The sequence below is a fragment of the Palaemon carinicauda genome, chromosome 38 (genome assembly GCF_036898095.1).
Source record: "Palaemon carinicauda isolate YSFRI2023 chromosome 38, ASM3689809v2, whole genome shotgun sequence".
NCBI classification, from domain to species: Eukaryota; Metazoa; Arthropoda; class Malacostraca; order Decapoda; family Palaemonidae; genus Palaemon; species Palaemon carinicauda.
The window spans coordinates 63,263,536-63,290,486 of NC_090762.1; the positions used below are offsets into that span (position 1 = coordinate 63,263,536).

General features: G+C 35.3%; 1 protein-coding gene across 4 annotated transcripts in view; it reads right to left on the reverse strand.

The window, feature by feature from the left end:
• Ca-alpha1T (Ca[2+]-channel protein alpha[[1]] subunit T) overlaps positions 1–26,951 on the reverse strand; it is a 340,709-nt gene that overhangs the window by 282,585 nt on the left and 31,173 nt on the right. For 3 of the 4 annotated variants that reach the window (XM_068362312.1, XM_068362310.1, XM_068362308.1), the window contains 7 exons: positions 20,335–20,447; positions 19,082–19,251; positions 18,472–18,564; positions 16,938–18,287; positions 16,548–16,699; positions 15,444–15,662; positions 1,228–1,384 (listed from right to left, as the gene is read on the reverse strand). In XM_068362312.1, coding sequence (XP_068218413.1) covers positions 1,228–1,384; positions 15,444–15,662; positions 16,548–16,699; positions 16,938–18,287; positions 18,472–18,564; positions 19,082–19,251; positions 20,335–20,447 — 2,254 coding nt within the window. Of the gene's footprint in view, positions 1–1,227; positions 1,385–11,478; positions 11,597–15,443; positions 15,663–16,547; positions 16,700–16,937; positions 18,288–18,471; positions 18,565–19,081; positions 19,252–20,334; positions 20,448–26,951 lie in introns of all 4 variants that reach the window. The other variant, XM_068362311.1, reaches the window with a different exon arrangement.

Consider the following 26,951-nt stretch of genomic DNA (forward strand, 5'->3'; position numbering starts at 1 on the left):
TAGCTTCGCCCTTCTTTGGAAAGAGATGTACCTTATGAAGGTGAAGTCAAAAAGCTTAAAACGCACACAAAAAATATGCAAATTAAAGTTAATAAATAAAAAAAAACTAAAGGGATATTTATAAAAAAAATCACATAAATAGGCTATTCAAGGAATCAAGATTTTTAATTCCACAGAGGAATAAAATGCTTGTAATCCAAAATATGATATAGTATACAGTATTGCAATTTGACATAAATTAACAAAGAAAATAAAATTGGAAAACGCTCAAGAAAATTTTAATTTTTACCATGAAAGCACGCAGCTAACAAAAGAATGTGCGATATGAGGCTTCTCAGGAGCAAACCACATCCATCATCCCAAACAAGTTCCAATATTTCATACCCACGAGTCATATGAATGCATTGAATTTCCAAAGATTCTTTTTACAAACTTTTAAAAATATTTTTCTATATCTAAAGACATAAAAATATTTGAGAAATTTTACAGTCTGGTGTGTAATAAAATTGAAATTTGAAATTAGGAATTGTTGTACAATATGAGTAGCAGCTACTACACTTGAGTAGAAATTTCCAAGCATCCTAAATTAAGTTTTAAAGTGAAACTATAAGTTGTATGCTAGGCTATATGGTAGTTCTTTTCAAATATCCAGTCCTAGGATTATGACTTTTTATTTTCACAACATTGTAATCTTCCAATTGTTATAGATCTAGACAATGTTGTAATGGACCTTACACCAGAGATAAGAAAATGGGAGATCTTACACAATCTCAGTCATCTATGCTAAAGCCAACTATACAGTAGTTAGATTCCAATATTCTTCAATGCATTGAATGCCATGATACTGTACTAGTAATGAATTCGGTAATAATTTTCAGCACCTTATCAATTGTTGATATAGGATTTCAGCCTGATGAAAAAATTTGAATGAACTACTAAACACTTTCTTATATGTCACTGAATATAAGTAGATTATCACCACAACCCTCAATAAAGTTTACTTTCATGTATGGTCTATTTTCTTAATGGATTATAAAATATTCAGTGAACTTCTAAACATTAACTTAAAGGTAATGGAAAAATTCTGATGACAATGAATGAAAATTAATAAAAACATCTCCATGCAAAGAAAAACCTTTGGTAGTAAAAAAAAAATAAAAATAAAAGTGCGATACATTAGAAAAAATATGTCATGAGTAAAAGAAACACTGTATGCAAAGTACAAACCTGGAAAACAGTGACGGTAGCCCACAAGAAGCTGTTAAAATGCATCCTTTTGCACTGGCATCCAGCTCCTGGATCCAGGATTTCTCTGCACGTGCAATCGCCACTTCCATCCGCTTTAATGCAAAACTTTCCACCAAACAGAAACATGCCTAGTACACTGAAAAGTAACAACGGACATGGACAATGCTAGAGGTGATGGAGTGAGCAGGCAAGGGTGGTGGAATTCTAAAAACCTTGGCTGGCCACACACACTTGAGTGGGGTGACTTAAACGCAACACTCAAAGAAAAAGGAGATCCTGACACCTCAAAAGGGGAAAACTTATTATCTTGTACTTTTTGCATAAAAAAAGCTCCTTAAAATCATTCTTTTTCTATCCAGAAAACCACGATAACAAAAATATCATTAGCTTACTTACTATAAAATATCAGAAACAAAATGTACTAGTATTTAAGAAGCTAAGACGATTTGACTGGAAATGTGTATGTGGGGAATGTTAGTAGGGAATACTGTAGTATGAAAACTGTCAATAATGCTATACATAATCTAAAGAAAATCTGGATCTCCTCTTCTGTGCATGACAGTTTCACAAAAATATGTATACATACACAATTGAATATACAGAAGGCCATGTACAACGCCTGCCTAGGGATCTACACAGTCAAATCCTAGCCAGGAAAACTATGTTATTAAATCTCTACAGGAAAACAGGAATTTCTTGCAAAGTCTGCCCTTCATATGAACCTAGATCGCCAACAGCAACACTGGAAACAAGCTTAGCAGCTGCTGCAGACTTGGCACCTTTGGAAAGACTCTAATAGACTACAGCAGCAGCAGCAGCAGCAAAGAATCTGGGATACTCTAGAAAAATTATAGACTAGCATAATACTACGCAGTCAGGAAGGTGGTCATCCTATTGTTAATAGCTATTATAATCTAAAGCTACAAAGTACCAAATGACACTGTCACACACTGAAGCAGCTGCCCTAACCAGCCAAAGGGCAATGAATGGTTTGCTTTTATTATCTACGGCAGCCAACAAGACACTACCACAGCACTGCACTTTGAAAGCCCTACTAGAAGGATACTGTTATAGCCTTTAGGTGGAAATGACAAAGCATGTATCAAAGTAACTATATACAGGCGAAAGGAAGAAAGGATGTCAGTTAGTTCAAGACACAGATAAGTACCAATCACTTCAATAAATTCCAATGTTATCCTCATTACCTTGCACATACTGTACATTCTTATTGGCAACCAGGTTCAGTCATGTAATTTACACCAATAAATGTTACTTCAACCTTGTTATAATAGGGACATTTCAGTAAATAATATTTCCTACAATTATACAGTACAGAAAAAATGACAAAAAAAATATAATAAGTTTTGACAGTCATCAAAGAAGTTCTGAAGGCAAAAGTTCAATCTAGAAATATAAATTAGCTAGTTGCATTATCTTAAAAAAACTTCAGCTGTTCATCCCATTAAACATATGTTCTTTTGAATACATTTTTCAATTTACATAATTCCCAATGCCAATTGCCAAAACCTTGTGAAAATTTAGATACATTTATGTTTCTACTAATAAAAATTTAAAGATGATTCAATAAATACCACTAGCCCTGTCCTTGTACTAAAATAATGCACTTTTCCCCATGTTAATGTTTAACCCCTGCAAATATTCCATATAAGCACTTAGGAAATTAGACTATATATAATAGCAACATATGTTCAGGAAGTTCTTTTTAAGTCTCTGAATTTGAGACTGCATCCTGATTTAAAGAGATATTCTGTCACTTCAATACCGTGAAAATAAAGTTCATTCTAAACCATTAAAATGTAACTGGCATTTCATACCCATTGCATTGTTGTATGCATATAAATAGAGTTTTGTGGTAAAGCTCCTTCCCTCTAGGACAAATAACTAGGATTTTGTGGGAAAGCACCTACACTCAGGACAAAAATGTCATTTAAAAAAACCATCAATTTTGTAGATGGTATGAGGGGCACATATTCTTAGTTAATATTCAAGATGAAAGACACAAATGGTTTATAAAAAGTAATATCTTAAAGGCCTTAGCTTATAAAAGTGAATTAACCGATATAAATGGATTACATGAGGAAGGAAATATAATTAATCTTAAGGACATATTACGTTGGATAAAAATAGGCACCTCAACTGTAAGTACAGTTATGATCATATACTGCAAGATGAGTATGCTTTGTCTACCCCTCTTTAATTACATAGAGTAGATAGTAATGTTTTACCAACAAGAAACTATAAAGCCGCCATTAATGATTGGTCTCATAAAAAAGAATGAAATTTGGTATCTGAAAGTGTGATTCATGCTCAAGGGTTCAATCTCCACCAACCTGACAAAGTTTAACCACAAAATAAGACAACACCCATTCTCTTGCATTCTGACACTGTTGCATTAACATATCAGAAAAAGAGAAAGTAGGGGGAGAGCGCTTTAAATAAGGAAAGAAACATCCCATGTGCATAACACAACAAGAATAATTGTAAATACCATGTGTGTAATATTTTATCCTCCTAGAAAACACAATTCTATGTAAAATGGATACATGTAGAGAAAAAAATATTAATTATGGTCAATGATGTAGGAAAGTTTTAGTTAGCAAAACAATATATTTTCTGAAACTGGGATATTAATTAATAAATAAAACATTTGTTTCATGACATCTGGATGAAAGTGGTACACAAATCATAGGTCAGCACTGTAACACAACACATACAATCAAATAGTAAAATAAATATGCTTATGAAAAACTTAAGAGTATGTAATGTGTTTGGACAAATAGATTGTATACAGTATGAACTGTGAGGAAAAAACATGTAAGTGTTTTGCTGGGACATGTGTTGGTGTGCATGAGAGAGAGAGAGAGAGAGAGAGAGAGAGAGAGAGAGAGAGAGAGAGAGAGAGAGAGAGAGAGAGATATCTTCAGTAAAGACAGAACAACATTCCAGGGCATTGAAATATAAATGATATTGGTGAACTGAATCCCAACTAATATCTGACAGATAAATCTTATTGAAGATTTTGAAAAAAAAAATATTACTTTATATGCTAGTATGAGCTTTAATACCTTTGATAATATAAATATAATACCTATGAAAAACTGTTACCCATGACAGTCCTTTTATATTGTCCAGTTAAATTATGTTGGATACATCGAGCATGAAAAGGGATTACAGCGAATATCCTATAAAAGGCACTAATTCCAATGAACATGAAATGATATTTGGATGATTATACAATTAAAAAAAATGTATCAAACGACTCCTGAATAATTCCTACCATTATGGAATTTAAATGTAAAGGAAAAATTATTTTTTCTCAACACCTAATACTATTCTCATTTAAAACTTCCATTCTAACATTCACCTTACTGCTTTCATTCTAAAGATAAAATTACAATATAATCAAACAGCATCTTTAATCTTATAATGTAGGCTACATGTACTCAACACGTATTCACTACTATAATTATCTCTCTATTCTCAGTCCGATATATTTTGGAGTTAGGTTACTGTGTGGTCCCCAAGGACTTTCCTGTAATGGATAGAAGTTTTTCATGGAGTGCCAATGCAAGAGCCCATGTTCCACACAAGGTGGTGCAATCATAACCGAACTGAACCAGCTACAACAAGGAATCCAAGACAATATGGTACAGTATAATAAAAAAAAAATACTGTATTGTCTTCCATGCCCTAGGGCCAGTGTATCAACATGCATAGGATAGACGTGTATAAGGGAAACCTAGTGGTTCAGGCTTTATTGAACCTATCATAACACCTTCAATCTCGCACAAGATTCGCTTTCTGACCTCACAAAATATGTTTCATAATTCCGATGATCTTTTACGTTTAGATCTTACCGGACAGTTCCATCCTGTTCGCAATATTGTAATAGGCATGCTATTGCAGTTAATTCTAATAGTCAGGCCTTCTCCACCACGAGGCTCAATACTACACAGTATTCTAGGAGTTTTATTCCACCTGTGACCAAGTTATGGAATGATTTTCCTAATCGGGTAGTTGAATCAGTAGAACTTTAAAAGTTCAAACTTGCAGTAGAACAGCTTTTTATAGTTTATATATGAAATATCTATTTTGATGTTGCTACTGTTTTTAAAGTATCTTATTTCAATTGTTCATTATTTCTCATATTTTTTATTTATTTCCTTATCTTACTGAGCTATTTTTCCTTGTTGGAGATCTTAGGCTTATAGCATCTTGCTTTTACAACCCATGTTGTAGCTTAGCTAGTAATAATAATAATAATAACAACAACAACAATAATAATAATAATAATAATAATAATAATAATAATAATAATAATAATAATAATAATACTGTAGAGGTATATATACACCCTTCAATGGAGTGTAATTTGAGGACGTTGATACCGTCCCTCTCTTACATTGGCCTATTGAGGAACTATCCCCTAAGAAGCCATCAATGATTCCAAATCCATCTTGGTCAAGATGAATGTGGAATCATTGAGGGGTATGTCGTTGAAAGGGGGTTCCATCTTATCTGAAGAATGTAGGAAGCAAGCTAATGGAGAACAGGGTTTTGGCTGTTTTATTATTATCATCATTATTTTCTAAGCTACAACCCTAGTTGGAAAAGCAGGATGCTACAAGCCCAGGGGCTCCAACAGGGAAAATACCTCAGTGAAGAAAGGAAGCAAGGAAAAATGAATAACTTTAAGAACAATAACATTAAAATAAATATTTCCTAAATAAACTATAAAAACTTAAACAAAACACGAGGAAAAGAAATTAGATAGAATAGCGTGTCCGAGTGTAACCTCAAGCAAGAGATCTCTAACCCAAGACAGTGGAAGGACATGGTACAGATGCTATGACACTACCCAAGACTAGAGAACAATGGTTTGATTTTGGAGTGTCCTTCTCCTAGAAGAGATGCTTACCATAGCTAAAGAGGCTATGGCAAATGACCTCAACAATAAATATCTTCAGGCCAAGAACAATGGACCTTTTCTTATTGGAGACAGAGCATAGTCTCCAATGGTTTGGTCTGGTTGCAAAAATTAAAACCCCTTCAGTGACAAAACATATTTCAAGCCAAAACCATGGAATTCAAGTCCTTTGTCAGCAAGTGATGAAAAAGTGTCATAGAAAAATACACATTTTGAAAATTGTTAGGAAAACTGTTCAGTGTTTGAGAGAAAGTAATCCTTGACCTCTTTTGTCATAACAAACAAATCATATGTGATGTATTCAACATGAAGACCATTGAGCAAATCTGCTAATTACTACACCAAGGGGCCTGAAAGTGTACTATAGCTCTCAAAGAAGCATACTGGCACATTCCTATTACTCCTCACTTTCGGTCTTCTTAGTGTTTTGGCTCGGGAGGAGTTAATACAGGTTCAGAGTATGGGTACTGTACATGCATTACCATTTGGCCTTAATATACCTCAAAGGGTATTCACAAAACTAGCAAAGTTAGTGATCAAATTACTAATGCAGTAGGGAGTTCCGGTCATTGCGTATTTGGACGACTGTCTAGTCTGGGTAAAGACGAGAGTATTATGACTCTCGTGCACAAATCATGTCATTCGAGTTTTTCAAAATCTAGGATTTCTGATCAACTTAAAAATCAAGGCTGCTTCCATAGAGTATATTCAAGAGGTTGGTTCTTCAATGAAACATATCAAATTCCACCCTTAGCATTCATTCTCAATATCTCTCAGAAAAGAATCTTATACATCATTAATATTTTCCTTTGGAATAATTTTTTCCATGAGACAGCAACTGGAAAGGGTTTTAGGCCTTCTCCAGTTTACTTCTATCATCGACCCGCTTCTGAAGAGGAGGTTGAAAGACCCCAGCTTTGGAACAGACGTTCTCAGTTACCCATTTGCTGCAAAAGGATTCTCAGACCATGAACCTCAACTAAAGCTCTCTCCACGTCGGTCCTTTTGGTCCCTCCCCAATACCCATGATAATTTACGTAGATGCATCAGTGAGGTTGGGGAGGTCATAAAGACCTATGTGTTATGTATATTGTGCCCTCACTTTGCAACTGCACATAAATCATGCTAAGTAGTAGGTTGGCCAACCGTTGAGATACTATCGCTAGAGTGTTATATGGTCCTTCCACTGCCCAAACAGTACTATATTGGATCCCTCTCTCTGGTTACGGCTCCTTTTGTCTCAGCCTACTCATTCACCGAATAGTCCGGCCTATTCTTGCTACATTCTCTTCTGTCATCATACATCTAACAATATTGAGATTACTAAACAATTCTTCTTTGCTTAAGGGGTTAACTACTGCAATGTAATTATTCTGTGACTACTTTCCTTTTGGTAAGGGTAGAAGAGACTCTTTAGCTATGGTAAACAGCTCTTCTAGGAGAAAGACACCCCAAAATCGAACCATTGTTTTCTGGTCTTGGTAGTGCCATAGCCTCTGTACCATGGCCTTCCACTGTCGTGGAATGGTGTCCTGTGTGAAAGATCTAATTTAATGTTGTTACGGTTCGTGAAATATTTTATCTTTATTATTCATTTTTCTATTGTAGTTTATTTATTTCCTACTTTCTTTCCTCACTGGGTCATTTTTCCTTGTTAGAGCCCTTGAGCTCATGGCATCTTGCTTTTCAAACTAGGATTAGAGCCTAACTTGTAATAATGATAATAATAATAATAATAATAATAATAATAATAATAATAATAATAATCATAAAAATAATAATAATAATGATAATGGACTGAGCAAAAAGTGTTTATAATACACTAGCAGCCCTCGCTCAATAGTTTCTTGTAATGTAAGCAATCTCACCATCCTTGTGAGCTAAAGACAGGGGATATCCTAGTGAGCTAAGGATGGGGGGAGCCAATAGGTCTACCTTCTGAGTCATCATCAGCCATTGCCTGGCCCTCTCTGGTCCTAGCTTGAATGAAGAGGGGACTAGGGCACTGATCATATGGATCTAAGGTCAGTCTCTAGGGCATTGTCACTTTCCCTTGTCTCTGCCATTCATGAGTGGCCTTTAAACCTTAAACGTGAAACATGTGAGATTGGAAAAGCATGAGTGCATGGTGCTTAGCTGAATTGTGGCACCTATAGGGGGTAAAATCAGGTAGAAGAGATGGAACCTTAACTGGATCCCTCTGCAAAGGCACCATGATGGTCATCTAGCTCCTTCTCCAGGGATTTCATTTAATGAGGTGAGAAGTTGACTTGTCAAGTCATTTGCTTGGTTATAAGTGACCTGAACCTTGTGGTGCATGAGTTGACCTTTTTTTCTATACTTTGGTATTAGTCCTCGACGACCACACAACCACTAAACCAAAATAACAAGGGGTTTGATGAAGGTAAAACCTATTTTTGGGTGGGTACTGTGTGGTCCCCAATACCTTCCCCACTACCTAGACTAGTGAAGTGAAGGGAAGTGGGACATAACTGATACATTCTCCTAGATTGAATAGATGGTTGCCGGACAAGAAACAAACACCTAGGTAAACATTGTCTCTAGTGTTATTAATGCTTTTCACTGAATTATATAATCAGTTAGCGGATGAATTTAGCAATGGAAGTGCCGTGATGGGTTCATTAGAGCCTGAACCCATGAGTTTCCCTTGTGCACATTGAGTCCATGCCTTTTGCATTGAAACACTAACTTAGAGCAGAGCAGACAACATTTCTTTGTTATATCATGTCGTATTGGATTCCCGGTTCAAGTCTTTATGGTTAATTCTTTAAGGATCACACACCACCCCTCCAAAATAGGGCTTTCCTTCATCAAAACCCCTTTTCTTCTTCCTTAACCTTTCTAATTAGTATACTAAACAAGTAATTTTCTTTTATCTCATCTAAAGCACATGCTTCAAATAATTCAACACAAAAACTAGATTCACCAATCTTAAAACCTTTAGTTATAAAAGATTACCAATACTCTAACTGAACATTATACACATCATGCTCCAATTACAGATGAGTTTGAACACACTGGAATTGAATCTTGTCCAAACTAAGGTCTTCCAGCAATTAAATCATATGCGCCTCTCTTAATAAACATAACCATACTTTTAATAGTAGCTCTCACCTTTAAAATGTGTATCAAATCATCATGATTCAAGTATGCTTTACATGTAAAATTCTTCTATTCATATTTCTTAATAATTTTCATCAAAATTGTAAACGGACGCAAGTTGAGTAAGTTTCAGTTGGGTACAGTCCATGTCAAAGGTAACAGGAATGTAGCCTTTCAGAATTCAGCTAAATAAACTCTTGAAGAATCTGGTTTCAAACAATCTTTAAAATTATTATTCAAGAAAAGTTATGTATCTAGAACCAGAATTAGAACCAATTACTTTAGCCAAATTAATCTGAGCTTTATTCCTAGAAATACTTCAATTTCTTTTTACCCGTTTTGTTAACAATAGCCTGAGTTAGTTTGAAAACCAAATACCTCTCTCTAGAAAACTTTTCCTTAGGTGGTTTAAAATAACAGTAACTAAATGACATGACAGTATTAAGCCCCTTGACATGTTTTACCAATATTTCTAAATATAAACGTTTAGAACAGATCAATTGTAACCATAACAATGACATATAGAGTAATGGCAGATTTTGAAATACAATAAACAAGACTATTACTAAAAACTCTGCAGAAGTGGAATACAGCCTATTCAAAACAATAGCATCCCAAGTCCTTCAATGTTTTCATCAAACACAAACACCTCTATCCTCACTCATATTTTCTCTCTAAAGACACACTATCCAGACAACCGCTCACTCATTGAGACTTGTATGGATGAAAAACCTTTACTTATCCGAATGCACCATGAAATAGAGATTTCCTAGCCAGCTTATCAAAATTATATTTAACAACAATGAAGTTTCAAACAAAAGGGAAATTGAGGATGAACTGAAAGAATGGAGTACATCTGACAGTATATCATACCAAATAATTTACATAAACCTGAGTACCCTAAGTGCCAGTGAAGAATGATGAAGAGTCGTGTGTGTACTGTAAAAAGTTTATCTATTGTGTTTAATGTAAACTATATCAACAAAAAAATAATTATTATTATGCAGTGCCATGAAGAAGTGTTGCACACAAGTACCCATATCGTGCAATTCAGAGTTGAAGTAACGAAGAGATAACTTTTATTTCCATCACCGTTTCCCTGGATTTTAAGGTCGTGCACATTCTTCTATCAGTGAAAAAGAATTCCACTTTATTTAGTCATGGCACACCAACTAGATGCCAACAAGATGCTTTTAGGTGTATGTTAAGTACAAAAGCTACAGTGACGTAATATGTTTATCAGGCAAGGCAGAAAAAAGCTGGTATGGTATTGCTCTGATACACACCTTAGCTGTATCATACAAGATTGGACAGGAGGATTCTTCAAGTGACCAACAACCTCATTTTTGAAGTCTTCAAGTAGCTCATGCCTCTTGCGAGGTAGTTGTAGTAGAAGTAGTAGTGGTAGTAGTAATAGTAGTAATAGAAGAATTCTGAATAGTTTTGCATTTGCCTACATCTACCAGGCCAGAACGTGCTTGTACAAAATTATGTGTTTATGGAAAGCAGTATATAAAATAAAATGATCGTGTTTTGGACTCACCATTTTCCTTTAATGATGTTGGATAACCCTCAGGGGCACAAGCTCTTTACGAACAATGTACAGTTCTATTATCCTTCCCTAAGAGAAAGAGCATCTACAAGTGCATAAATGAACACACATCACTGCAGCATCAGCAAATTGAACATAGCTCAAAGCAGAGTTGCATTTCTGCAATTTATGCCTCCGTACCCCTGATGGTTTGTATTGGCACATAGCCATAATCCTGCTTTGTTGATTTGAGCTCCAGTTCTAATAGACTACAGACCCATGGCTACACTAAAATGATATTTTGTATCTAGAACACAAAACGTCTCTGCAATCTAAAATTTTAAAACTACAAAACTGTCAAGACAAACTTAAATAAAAGCACCAAAAAAGCTTCATCATACTGTTAATGGAACTACAATGATGTCAGAAATTAACTCTATTATATACAAACACTGCAAAAGTATCCTTTTTTCTCCTAACTTTCTACTTGCCTAATAAAGACGTATGGACCAGCCCAAAGCATTAGATTGTTGAATGAATGCTCTCAGTAATTGGAAACCCGCGATTAGCATACACGCACACAAACACACTTTTTAAGTACACTCATTTTTGTTTGGAAATGCAATACCTGGAACACGGTTATGCTGGCCCATAAGAGAGAGTCAAAGTTCTTCCGGTCAGTAGAAGATGAATTATCGGAGTTCTGTTTGCTGAATTTGCAACCGAAAAGATTCATGCCCAGAATACTAGAAAGAAAGAAGAAAATGACACACTGTATATATCCTCTTTTAGTCTCCAGGTCAAATACACTAAGAAAACTTATGATGGCTGAGTGTGTTTTGGTCAAAATCTTCCCCATCTGATTTATCTCTCTGCCTACGAGCTATACTTTTTAAGCCAAAAGCAAGCAAAATCTATGGTGATAGGGAGAACTTTTAAAAGTGAAAAAAAGCAGTAAAGGATAGTATTAAAAAATGGTCTGCACTTTCAAGCGCAGCTTAATGTGCCATACAGAATTTCTGCTTCAGATTATATTTAGCCCAGATCTGTGATCTTTTCACGTAAGCAAATGAAATTTAGAACTCCTCAGTTGGGTCTACAGATGAAACTTTCTCTCCATTCAGTGCAATGATCTTCTCCAGAAGCGTGCAAAGCAAGAATAAGCAAGAATGTGCATCTTGAATATAATGTAGACCTACTAAAACAATAAAGAACTGTATCTACTTGAGAAGACAGAAAATGGGGAACTGTTTTGTATCAACTGATGTACTATTGAGAGGGCTTTTGGTGTGTCAAAATCCATTGTGACTCATTATGATGTTACTCCTGTTGTCTTGAGTGCAAGTAGAAAAATAAACAGAAGAAAAGCATGAAGAATAAGCGCGACAAGTCGTCATTAACAATAATGATATTTAGATGCAACATAAGTCTTATGCAGAATACCAGTAGATGTGTTTAAGGCTTATAACACTGAAAGAAAGGGGCATGTTAGAAAACCTATTGACTCAAGTTGGAGGTATATTTATAAATCTACGGTATACTACCCTACAAAAACACCAAACATTTTATGGTTAAAACCACTCTTCCTGTAACCAAGGGGTGTTGCAAATATAAAAAAAATCATTCACTTAAGAAGTCCTGAAAAGAAGCATGAGATAAAGTTTTGATTTGTATGTATGCCATTTCCCAAATATTATGTATTACAAAAAAGCAGCAGTGTCCATCCCTCAGTTGGAAAAGCATTGTGGATGAAAAAAAATTTGAAATATAAAACATATTAATCTTGCTCTCTATCATGTAAGTCTGTTATTATTGTCTTTTCATGTGTCCAATCATTCTATTTTTACCATTACCCCAATACATCAACTACAAGATCCCTTGACCAAAAAATAAAAATACCTAGTGTTTCAACAAGCATCAATAAATCTAGTAAAAATTGAAAAGTAAAAAAAAAACTGCTGAATGAGAAAAATATCCAATACTGTAACAGGTTTCCATCATATGAAAATATGAAAAAATTATTCATCAATAAACATGCCACTGAATGGTGTATTTCCCTGTGCAAATGAAAAGACCAGAAGCAAGATATGTAAAGCTACCAATAATCCTTTTTAAAATATAATTTGTACAAATGCTTGAGATTTCAAATAATTCGCATCATGGACTGCTCCAAAACCCTTAAAATCCTCTAACTCAGTTTTTTTGTTGATAATTCAATCTGTTGTAAGTTTATGCACAAGTTTAATATACTGTACTGTGTTAGTAATACTGTACCAAGATTAACAAACGGATTATGCAAAAGGCAATCAACATCCACACAGGACATATACCTCCTATTGCTATTTAGTTATTAAATCTAAAACAAAAAGTTATGCTCTCCTTCATCATATGTACATCCACCTCTCTTTAGAACTCTATAACATAGGTTTTTTGGCCATTGTATTCTTTTCTATTTGAGAGGTAACTGCATTGTTCTTTGTGCCATTAACTTGTAAATGATATTAGAAAAAATATCATCCTGAGATATATATAAATAAAAAGATTCATTATTCAATACTGTTAAGTTTAAGATTACACATCAGCTACAATCCATTTTGTCCAAAAAAATACATTATTTAGCCCTACTCTAAAGGGTATTGATATGGGAAAATTATTCTATATCAAGTCCAAAGAGTTCTGATCCAATATCCTACATCCAAGGTACTATATGAAAGGTATACTTCATGAAATTATCTCTGAAATGCATTTCCAAAGTATGAATGAAAATACTTTGGAAAAAAGGATAATCTATAGTGTATACATAGTATCATACAAGTAACTTTCCAACTTCCCCCAACTCGTCAGATCCAGTCACTTGGAGTTAGAAAATAAAATATCAATTACATACATTTCCTCTGGCTATGATGCAGTAAAAAGGTTTTGAGTGGCAAAAAAAAAAAAAACTATGCCTTTGCTATTTAAACTTAATATAAAAGTTTTCTTACCTGTTCTATTTATGATAGAAGACATCTGCAATCAAAGTGATGTTATGTGTTTTTGCTAATGTGTAAAACTAGAACAGTTTTTAAGATAGCCTTATCCAGTTACCTAAAATTTATGACCTTAACTGTTAAGCAAACTTGTCTAGATTGGTGATATATGCAATTACTAACAAATGACTTTATAGGATAAGTTGTTTTGACGCCTCCAGTTTTATTATACAGTAGTTTTTTGACATCTTTAATCAAGCTTTGATGGATTTGATTTTCAAGTTTTGCAAGGTTTGATAAATATTAAAGGAGTTAATTTCTCAAGCAACCGACTTATTTGATGGATTTACTTTTACAAATGTTAACTTCTGATAGGCTTAGCTTGATAGCAGATAACCTTAATAGAGTTGGACTTTTACATCATATTTTTTATGCGTTCTTGTATTAAGATTCAACTCAGTGATTTAACACCTGATGATGGGCTCTAAACGATGGAAATTTTATGGTCAAAATTTCCTGTCTTTAAGATTGATACTGGATATTTTCTTACTGGATACCTAATCTGTTTATCTGTCTCAATTACTGCACACATATTGAATTCCATTATTACTAATTTACAGATTTACTGCTTAGCTAATATGTTTAGATGCTAATTACCAAAGATGCTCAGCTGTAACTTACTAATGAGTTAGTCAAAGATTTAGCTAATACTTATTTAATAGATTTAAGCATTACTACTTTCCACCAAAGTACTTAAGTATAACGTCTTGTTAATCTATTGAGAATACCTCTCTATAATTACTGTTGCATATCATTAGGGAAACCATCATTTAATTTTAGCCTAGACCTAATAACCAACCATTATAATAATATAATTAAGGTAGACTATATTCAAATCTTCCTAGATTAGATGTGCAGATTGGATAAAGATAAATTTGAAGAAGTTGGATAGCTAGCTGTGGACTGAAGGGAAACTACAATGAACCTGTATTATCCTCTCTAAGGAATGGCATATTTAATTCTGTGAAGTTAATGGGAAAAGGAGATGGGGGAAAAATGTTAATTGACAATGACAACAATTAGAGAACATTTAAATTAATTTTACAAAACAAAATCTATTGTAACCGCTCTTTGGACTTAATAGTCAAATTTACTGAAATGGGGTACACACTACTGTAAAGACAAACAAACTCTGTTCCTACAAACACAGAATATATAAATATAATCTAAAAAAAAGTTTTAAATAAAATTCCTAAATAATAATTTAAAAAAACAATTATTCATCAGTTTATATAAGTGGCATTATAGCTTTCTATGAAAGAAATGGGTAAAATTAAAAGTTTAAAATCCAGAACTCATAAGTGAAAATTAGTAATTCATAAGTCTCCAAATATTCTCTCAAGAAATAGAGTATAAATGTGACCGTAAAAAAAAAACATCAATGCTGTACTGTATAACAGAAAAATTTTCCAATTACTAAGTAATAAAGTAGATTTTTGCTGGAAAAAGAAATTGTAAAACATAAGTTTAAATTCATGAATATAAAAATATAAAGCACCCGAGATAAAATTTCAAAATGTGAATTATGAAAGATTAAGAGAAAACACCACGGGACACAACTTACCTAAATATGAAAATGAACAATATGAGAAGAGAGAAGAATATGGCTACATTATCAAGGGTTCTCAGCATGACGAAGAGCTGTCGGCGCAGTTGAGGCATAAAACGCACTAACTTTAAAATTCTGAGAAGTCTGAAAGTCCTAAGCACAGATAGGCCTGACCCTTGCCCAGCTTGCTCTCCAACAACTGTTGTTGTGTGGCTCTCATATAATTCAACCACACTGCCGAGGGACAAAGAGAAGATTTAATTTGACACAAGAAGTGAAATAAAACTTATAATTCTTTTCAACACTTCTAATCCCAGTAAGTCACGGAAAAGAGAGAGCAGTTTTATTTCAGTTAATTGAAAACTCTAAAATTTGTTTGTAATATATGTATCTTAATCCCATAATCTTGACAATCCTGGCTGAGGAGAGAGATATAAATAACAACACAAATAATGGTGTACCGCACAAAAATATTTGCAAATTTTTTTAATCATAATGGAGATTAAATTCATATGTTATTGCAGCTAATAGTATACTATATATTGCATAAAAAAGAAAGTGAAACTTTTCCCTCTCAAAATCCTAGCCGAAGTGAAACAAGTATCATGGCAGCTAATGATATGCATGCATTGTGGAGCAAATTTAAGAACCCAAACATCCAATTATTTGGACTAAATAGAAAATTCATTAGTAATGTTGCCACAGAGCCAAAAACCTTTATGAAATATTTTAATCCCGCGAAGAGATGTTACTGTAACCAGTTTTCTTTGATCTCTACTCTCAGTACATAATAAAAATTATTAGATATTGAGAAAATAAGAAACAAAGTTTCTAGACATGGTATATAAATTTAACAAGTATTAATAAATGTAACGGTAAGTTCAATAGACCATTTAACTATTATAAAATACTGTTATTGCTATAGTAACTAGCAATAACAATGGACAGTAAATCCATAGTATATGTAATCTAGCAGTTGTAAAAAATTAAAGGGTATTAAATATTTTCCATTTCCATTTCAATCATGTTACTAAGGCACGAGAGCATTAAACACCGGAAAATTTATCTACAAAGGCCACAGAAAATAATACACATGATTTTGTTAAAAGTCTTGAGTACCTTAAGACAACAATAACGCCATCAAATACATTGAAACCATTGCTGATGTAGCCGAATGGACCTTCCGCAACAACCTTCAGCAACATCTCTACTGCAAAAACTGCCGAAAATATTAAATTGCTTATCTCCACAATCATTGTCAGGGTCTCAGGCTGTAAAAAAAAAAAAAACAGCATGAATATATTTTTACCTGCAGATCGTGTTTGTATATTATCATTGTGTAGAGAACTACATTCTGTCTATAATAATATAGTAATTCATATAAATGATAATTTGTGATATAAAATACTATAACATTTAGAATTAAATACTGTACAATATATCATAACTTTAAATATAACAATATTCAATAAGAGCAATTCCTCTGAGAAAAGGGCTCTATTTTCTTACCTGATTGTGATATTCAATACCCATACTTAGAGTATTAACAAGGATAGCAACGAGGATACCCCGTTGGAAATACTCATGCTCAACCAATTTTTTAACATAAAGACGAAGCTGCATGCAGACTTTTTTCACGGCAGATGGGGGCTTTTGGTCCTCTTCACTCCAATTATCTTCACTCCATTCTGAATCAGAGTTGCACGAGTCTGATGGAGAGTAGTAGCCAGAAAAACCAGCAGGGGCTTGTTCTGCTGAGAAGAATAAAGTGGGTGCAGAAAAATGCTTGACACCTTTAGCAAGAGAAGAATACAGAGTATGTACTGAGCGGGAATCGATTCCAAGATGAGTGGGAAGAGCTGCTGATAATGCTCCACTCAATGCAAGAAGTTCTCCACACGTCAAAGAACCTTTACCGCCTGAACCATTGTACGAAGGGGTTCTTGATACAGTCCGTAAGGAAGACTTTGCTCTAGAAGGTGGCATCAAAGTATTTGACATTAACCCAGGTGGGAGCAAGGCAGGTGGTCCCAAAGTATTAGGTGAGGATGGTAATGGTTCACGAAAATATGATGGATCCAAAGGTTCATCGTCTGTCTGCGTCGTTTTTTCACTGTGACATACATTCTTTGCAGCTGTGTCCCCGGAATGGCCGTGAAGAAGCACTACATCACTGAACATAACGGAGCTACGCCGCCTCTGCCGTGGTGTACATATGGCCTGGCCACCCGGGGACAATGGGACTAATTCATTACCGGAGGTACTTCCATCTCCACTAGCACCACTAGGAATTTTCAAAAGGACTGGTCTTCTTGGAGATGTCTGAAGATCCACATCAGAAAATTCTGGGCTTGCACGAGGGGCGCTAGAGTTCCTGAAGTCTTCTACATTTTCAGAGGGGTCGTGAGGTGATAAGAGTTGAGGAGAGACAGAACTGATGTTATTCATTATCGTTTTATCTCCTGCTGGGCTTACGCCCCCAGAAGGTATGGCTACTATAGTGTTGGTCATTCCCATGCCATCTCGACTTATGAGGGCACTTTGGGCCGCCTCATATTGTCGACGACGTCGTTGCTTTTTAAGACTCAACTGACGGGGATGATCAGATCGATGGCGGCGACGATACTGCCGATACCTAGAGTAAAGTTTCCGTTTTGCCCGCCTCCATAAATGAGCAATATATTTTATAATTTCTGCATAACATGAATTTGGCTCTGATGTAGATCCAGAGGCTAAAGTACTGGTTGAATGATATCTTGCACGTTCCATCTTCATTCTCTCCATTTCCCTCTTTTTTGTTTCAGAGAACTGTGTGGCAATGACAACTAGGCACAAATTGATCATGAAAAACGATCCAATCTGGAAAAAAAATTAGAATTCATCTATGTAATTAGAATGATGAATATGAATAGCTTTTACAATCACTGAGATGTCCTTAAATATAAGAAAAGAAACTTATCTAATTTCTGTATAGTGATGAGGTTAAATAAGTCTAATTTACTGTACAGTATTAGAATTAGCTGAAATGCTTTTGATTACTTACCACAATAAGTAGCACAAAATATATCCAATCCCAAAAGGAATGGGCATCTTGCACGTAATACATAATGTCCGTCCATCCCTCTAAGCTTATTACCTGAAATACCAATCATTTCAATAATTGTATCTTATTCTCTGTGATCAAGAGTCTCCAAATGTAGCAAATAAAATATAGTAAGCATATTTGATGCATTTAATGTAATAAAAAATATGAAATATAAAAGCTTATAAAATTCTGATATCATGCAAACTAATATATTTATTTTCAATACCAAATACCTTATATTAAATCTTATATATTCATAAATAATGAAAATCATAAGTCTGCACCATTATTTTTAAAATTTTATAATTCTAAAAGAGCTAAGTACTGTACAAATAAAGCTTGTTAATAGTCATAAATTCTAAAAGTATTAATATATATATATATATATATATATATATATATATATATATATATATATATATATATATATATATATATACATTTCTAATATTCAATCACTCTGAATCCAACAAAGGCAAACAATGGTTTTATCACGACAAAATTAGAAATTAATATTTAATTTGATAAGAATCAAGCCAGAACCAGCCAAAAGTTAAGATAGACTTACCAAGAATATGGCTACCCAAGCTAAGCCAATATTATCAAAAGAAATAGCTCCCTGAAACGGATTCTTATCACCCGGACGACAATCAGTATAGTACTGGTTCCAATTGACACAAGATTCATTTGTGGGCTCATTAAGTGAGAATGGCAGTGCAGTCTCGTTGCATTCGTGGTCTGTAAACAAATTACCATCATTACTATTCATAATGAACATGCACTCAAATGAAATAAAGCTAATGGCATTAACCTTGCCAAGTAAGCTTCCTCAGAATAGGATGCCTATATGGGATAAATGGGGCAGTCAGGAAACAGGCAAAGGATAAAAAGTAAAATTTAAATACTGTATATGTTAATAATCTAAACAAAAATAGCAGCTCAAAGAAAAGAGCTGAGATAATCTCAAAACTCAAAACATATTTATTATGAAGCTGTCCTACTCTCAAAAGAGGATTCATCTTGAGAAGTAATTCATTACCAACTTTTACATGCACCCTCAGGGTTTCTCCTCCAATCTCTGCTTCAAATAGCTAACACTGACATGAGATATGAAGTATGATATGGTCATATTTGTGTGAAGTCATCACCCCGATGAACACAAATGACTTTATTATTGCACCAATATTGAAGAAAATATAAGGATGACTTGGTGACTAGTGGGAAAATTTCGTTTTCTTTAATTCAGAGGTCAACTGAAAGGGAAGTGCCTTGCCATTATTTAGCACAGACACTCCACCAAAAATGTGGGGGAGGAGGGGGGGTGGAGAAAAATTACATGTTTAACACCACAAGAAGGTTATTAGAATCAGGAAAAACAGAATCTGGAAGAAACTACCACAGCCTGGCTGTCAATGCAAATCAATCCTTGGGTGACGAGATGCTAAAAGATGTCTACAATGTACTTCTTTTTATACCACCTTCAAATAGATTGATTGTACCATAATAGTGTGAGAGGCATATATCAATGTGAATGTATAGAATGTTGTCATGTAAACTCAAATGACCTGAATGCAATCTTCATCAAGAGGTAGTAATGGATGAATGGATTAGATGGTACAGTACATCTGTTTAATGAGGGGTGGTCGTAATACACTGTAAAAGGTTATGGGAGAGGGAGAAAGAAAGGGGCAAGTTAAAGAGATCTATAAATTAGAATTCTGTTTTCTTCCACAGAGAGAGAGAGAAAGGAAAAACATCTTAGAATAAAATGAGAAAGGTACTGCAGATTTATACTTTTAGAGAGAGACCTGAAAACCTTACCTTCATATACCGTTGGTGGAAGATTAGCACACCGATGCATTCCATTGTCTTTTGGTAATGAGCATATATAGTCCTTTTCTTGGTCTTCCACCCTGAAGTAGTTTGTAATAGGCCTGAAGAGGAAGTTCAATTTCTTAATAAATGAAATTTGAATTTTAAATAAAACTAAAACTTGAAATAAAATTGATTCGATTATTTTACCGTTCAACTAAAGGAAATCAGATTTTTATTTTATTTACTCCCAAAAATTAACAGTAACTCCATTGCAGTAATCTTAAAAACCTTCAAGAGTGTTTTTTAAACAAAATATTTTGCATTAATAAATAAAGAAAAATGTCATCAAAAGCTTGCTCTGATGTGATATTATTTAAACAATAACCTTATTTAAAGCCTTCCGATTTTTAATCACAGCTCGTTTAAAAAAATATATTTATAATCATAGATAATTTAAAATCAAAAAGAACTTTGTAACAGCTAACCAAACATTTCGAAAAACATCTTCAACAGCTGATCAATCTGCAACAATTGAAAAAAAAAATTGAAAACTGCTTCAGTTGACCGAAACCGTATTAAAGTGAGTGAAAAGAAACAAAAGAGGTGTTAAAAAAGGTCTACGCTTGTTGGAACTAACCTAAGAGATATTGTTAAATCTAAGGACATGAGTTTTCTACACAGTTCATTTCCAGATTACAGCAAACACACCTCACAAAAGTACTTCTACCACGTCCTGTTAGAGACACACACACATACCGGTCATTCACTAACCTCTACGGCGGTCATGTCCGTGGCCAGGGGGTGTTCATGACTGTCGACTGGGAGTAAATTACTTTTCTTCATGTAGCTTCATTCCAAATAAACAATCGACTTACATTAACTTGCCTTTATTCTTTTTTTTTTCTTTGGATTGCTCCATCAACAGAGTAATCCTTTAGAGTACAAAGAAACTGATAGAAAATGTTGAAATGATTTGCAAAATAAAGATATAGGTGGGCAACCTGGATTCTTAATCTGGACTTAGGCCAGCATGGGGTTTTGCTCTTCAAAGGGTTCAGTAAAGCGGTGAGAAGTTTAATTTTACCCACAGTCCACAGACATAGGTGGCACCCTCAAGGAAACGTAACATGGGATTTACTTAGTTCTAAACCTGCCATGACCAATATAGAAAGCGGACTACACCTATGTTGCTGTTTTTTTTTTTTTTTATTATTCAGGAGAGTGATATGTTTTATAGAATACTATCTTTTTAAATCTATAGAAAATGACATTTGTAGAGACGAAGGGTAAAAAATATATCCACCAAGATGCGACAAGTTTTTCTCTCTTTTTTTTTCATTTAATAATGTTGATTAGAATATCATGGTAATTATGGGTAGCATCATATTTAGTAAATGCATACTAGTTTAATGGGGGGAGGAAGTTTGAGCATAAAATACGGCTCTTTTGATAAACTTGAAATTCTGGGAATTAGGGCTATGTGGATACCATTCGATTTTGTGGGAAAAGGGGAAAGGCGGGATTAAATAACAAAATTTTCAATAAGAAAGATATCAACGCTTCTCGAATATATCCTTGTACGAACCAATGAATATGGTCGTTGATTTCTTGAAATATCTTTCTAAATCATTAATAATCCATGATAAGGGGAGAAGAGAGTTAAAAATATGTTTGAAAACTATCTATTTTCTTATTATGTCATCGTTGACACAAAATAGAGCACTAAGGTTTGAAACCTATTTAATATCAAGCAATAAATGGTAAAAGGTCAATGTCGTGCATAAATCTTGATATTTGAAAATTATCTTTCAATTACTTTAATTGTATATATAGCCTCAGTAACCAGGGAAAATAAAAAGGCCAGGGTTACCAGAACCTATTAGAATATTAAATGATGTGGAGTATGTAACGGGAAAGGGAGAAAAATCAATATAATTAATTAATTGATGAAAAATACTTCTGGTATTGTGATTGAATATATATCATCATTAGAAAATAAGAAATAATAAAAGGCATTGGGTAGCCAAGCCCTTTATATGAAGACTGGGTTATCTGCTATAAGATATGCAAATAATTTCACTTCCTTTTACACAATGAACAGCAATGAACGGGCACTCTAACTGACATGGAATACTACTAACCACAGCGCATTCGACTGATAGCAAGACTGTGTCAACTTGAGAGAGAGAGAGAGAGAGAGAGAGAGAGAGAGAGAGAGAGAGAGAGAGAGAGAGAGAGAGAGAGAGAGTTTTCAGACCAATATCATCTACAACAACAATCACTTTTCCAAAGCCTAGGTCACTACTCACAATACAGCCCATAGTTACAGTTAATCAGATGATCGAAACTACGGATTTAACTATGAAAAGACATCAGTTCAGGTCGAAAGAGATAGGTAACGAGAAGATAAAATAATCCTCAGTTTATCTATCTGCCTACAAGAGTGAATCAGATAATCCCTAGCTTTCAGCGTTTTCTCTAATTTTGTACTAACTAGAAGAAAATTAACTTAGCTTAAATCTGCCAGTAGTAAGATTCAGGGTGACTGATTTTCTCAGGGACTAAGAAAATATTCATTGTTTTAGGTTAGATGTGGCAGAGAGAGAGAGAGAGAGAGAGAGAGAGAGAGAGAGAGAGAGAGAGAGAGAGAGAGAGAGAGAGAGAGAGCACACTGAAGAGTAGGAGATGAGAGATAGGACCTACTATAAATAACAGATATCTGGATTCAAGAGTATCAAAATCCAAATGCCTAATATCTTTCTCAGCATTCTACGAGTTGAGTTTTCAAATGTAATACAGTATGTAGCAAAATATTGAATATTCATTTATATATATATATATATATATATATATATATATATATATATATATATATATATATATATATACATATATATATCCATACAAAAATTCCTGCCTTTTCAAGTCCACTGTAGGACAAACACCACAGACATGTCCTTAGTCATATCTAGGATTTGGCCATTTTTATCACCACGCTGGCCACTGCCGATGGACTTTATTCTGATTGCTCACAGCATACCAACCTAATATGGGTGGTCCTGACTAGTACAGCCTTGCTGATCATGGTGATAGACAAACCCTTCACCATGTTAAGGTATCCTCACTAAGAAAGGGACATATGGTTATGTATGTATGTATATATGTATGTATGTATATATGTATGTAAGTATGTAAATATATATATATATATATATATATATATATATATATATATATATATATATATATATATTTGGGCTCGAGCCATGTCATCCTGATTGAAGTTCCTCATAAGCATCTTCTATCGGGATATTTCTGCAAGTGATATACCAGAGAAATTTTACCTTAGAGGGATCAACGGAGTTCTAATCTCCAGAGCGAATATCCTTAGAGATATCGTGTATGTAACAGGGACATGTTAATAACAAGCCATGGTTATTCTTCCCCGAAAAGAGTTAACATTGTCTCGAAGGTAAAGGCATAGGGTAGGATACGTGGGCGAGAGAGCTGTTACAACTCCTGATCTTAATGTGCTACAACTAACACGTTTCCTGTTGAACCATTCATTTTCGCAGTCATCATCTTTGATGGTCAATTGTAGTTTTTCTTCCTGTTTTTCTTAGCTTTTTGAGTGATTTTCAAATGGATACTTCAGCTTCTTCCTCATCGACTAAGTTGAGTACCCCTTCTTGTGTGTTAAAGAATTTTGCAATCAATCCAGAGGCCGAGGAAATAGAGGCAAGGCGATTAAAGATGCAGGTCAGGCACAACAACAATGAGGTGCTCCCTGTAAGGAGACGACTTCACCCGTTTAGGGATCGATGGGAGTTTGATTCCTGGACTCACAGCATAGTCTCAGATGGGCTAGACTGGAAATGCAGACAGAAACCACCCCAGTTCAAGAGGCTCTTTAAACCCACAACGCCATTTTTGAGGGTTATGAGCAGGATCTTCTCCGGAAAAGAGTCATCCGTTGCACAAAATCCATGAACTTTCAAGGGCAGCTATTCTGCGTGCCCAAGAAAGATTCGAAAACTCTTCAAGCTATTCTGGACTTGTCCCCACTAAACAAATTCATTCTGAACGACAAGTTCCAGATGCTGATATCTCACAAATACGGACCCTACTACCCCAGGAGGCCTACACCACCTCCATAGATCTTACAAATGCCTATTGGCATCTTCCAATAGGTCTGCACTTCTTTCCCTACCTTGGTTTCCGACTGGCAAGAAAGGCCTACGTATTTAAAGCTATGCCCTTCGGGCTCGGTACAGCTCCGAGGATTTTCACGAAGCTAGTCGAGGCCATCGTCAAACAACTTTGGAACAGAGGCCTTCAGGTGGTGTAACTGGATGACTGGCTAGTCTGGTCTGCAACGAAGTCTTAATGTCTTCTGACAGCCCAAGAAGTCTTGAAATTCCTACATTCTCTGGGCTTCCATATCAACTTCAGGCTGCTCCGGCTCAGAAATTCCAGTAGCTAGGAATTCACTGGAATCGAAAGTCACACATCCTCTCTCTACCGAAAGGCAAGATAAAGAAATTGCAAACTCAGTCAGGTGCCTACTTCATTCAAAAGTACGCACCAGGCGAAAACAGGAAAGCGTCTTAGGTACACTACAGTTCACTGCCATGACAGACCTAATCCCGAGAGCAAGACTCAGAGATACCCACGGAGTCTGGAGAAGAAAGGTATGCAATGCTCAGAGAGATCTTCACCACAAAACCCCGGTCTTACTGCTAAAGGAGCTCAAGCCGTGGTCCACTGCCAAGAGTCTATCGAAACACGTCCCTCTGCAGTACCCTCCTCGTTCCGTGATTATTCACAAGGATGCCCTGGAACATGGTTAGGGGGGACACTCCTCTTCCAAGAAAGTGCTGGGTCAGTGGTCGATCATATTTCAGAAGTTTCACATCAATGTTAAGCCATGGCAGTGTTTCAGACTCTGAAGAGACTGAGCCCCAAGATGAAATCACACATCAAATTAGTCATCGACAACAGTACGGTAGTACACTGTGTCAACAGACAAGGCTTCAGATCTCCTCAGACCAACCATGTGATCCTAGCCATGCTCTCTTTAGCAAAACAGAGGAATTGGCATCTCTCAACAGTTTACCATGAAGGGAATCGCAATGTGACGGCGGACACCATGTCGAGATTCAAGTCTTTGGAAACAGAATGGTCCCTGTTTGCAAAATCACTGTTTTGTTCTAGAGCAAATCCCAGAACTGCAAATCGATCTCTTTGCAACGAGCTTCAACAAGAACCTTCCACGGTATGTACCACCAAACTTAGATCTGGAAGCGGCAGGAACGGATGCGATGTCTCTGGATTGGAACCGGTGGTCTGACTTCTACCTATTTCCTCCATTCAACCTCCTACTGAAAGTCCTAAACAAACTGCAGACTTTCTAGGGAACAGCGGCTCTAGTGGCTCCCAAGTGGTCCAAGAGCAATTGGTATCCTCTTGTTCTGGAACTCTCCAGGTCACCATCTCCAGGGCTGTCAGGATCTTCTAAAGAAGACTGTCTTCTTCCTCTTGGATAACGCTCACGATTTTCTCGCGCTTGTGGCTCAAATAAAATTCGAAGTTGCAAGGGAGAGAATTGACTTCATAGAAGAGTACAAATCCAACACCACAAGACGATAATATTTGTCTTCCTGGAAAAATATGCGTTGCGTTCTTGAAAAGTCATCAGCCCTATTCTATTTCTAAGGACTTCTATATTTCTATCCTCATAAAAGTCGGAACTAACTAGACCAATCGCTTATGCTTTTGATATTGAACTCAGTAGCGAGCTGTTCAATAAGATCTCGAAGGCTTGTGCTAAACTGAAACTTAATGCTCCTTCCAAGGCTATTTCATGGTCGTTGGATAAAGTCCTACAATTTGCCTTTTCGATAGATAACGCCTTTACCTCTCTGAGGGATCTTACTCAAGAGTCTATCTTTTTGCCTGCTATGGCTTATGGTGCTAGAGTCAGCGAGATTGTGGCCCTTTCAAGGGATGATGGCCATATTGAATTCTCAGAATCAGGGGAGGTAATTATTTGCCCAGATCCTGCATTCTTAGCAAAAAACGAACTACCCACGAAATGCTGGGGGCCCTGGAAGATTGTTCCACTACAGGTGGACCCTTCTCTGTGCCCCATGGAGTGCCTTAAGGTCTACCTGTCCAAATGCCAGACCTTTAAAGGCAGTCAACTTTTTAAAGTGGAGACAACAGGATCTAATCTTTCTCTGAAACAGCTAAGGTCCAAATTCACCTATTTCATCAGAAGGGATGACCATGATAGTATACAATCAGGTCATGACTCAGGAAAAGTGGCCAATTCCTTAAATATTTTCCAATCTATGTCCTTTGCAGGCTAACAGGCTTACATGAGCTGCAAATCTTCAAGATTGTTCTTCAAACATTACTTACATCAGTTGGAAGAGACTAAACACTTTTTAGTGGAAGCTGGTAGTATGATTAAACCAGCTTCTTAAGTGTTGTATATGGACTCTTATATACTGTATAGTTGGGACTTCTCAGTCTACATTGTGGTTAAGCGGACTAGTGCTATTTAATAATATTGTAAAGAATCAAAAGTGGTATTTTTCCTTTCATGTCATGAGTGCTAC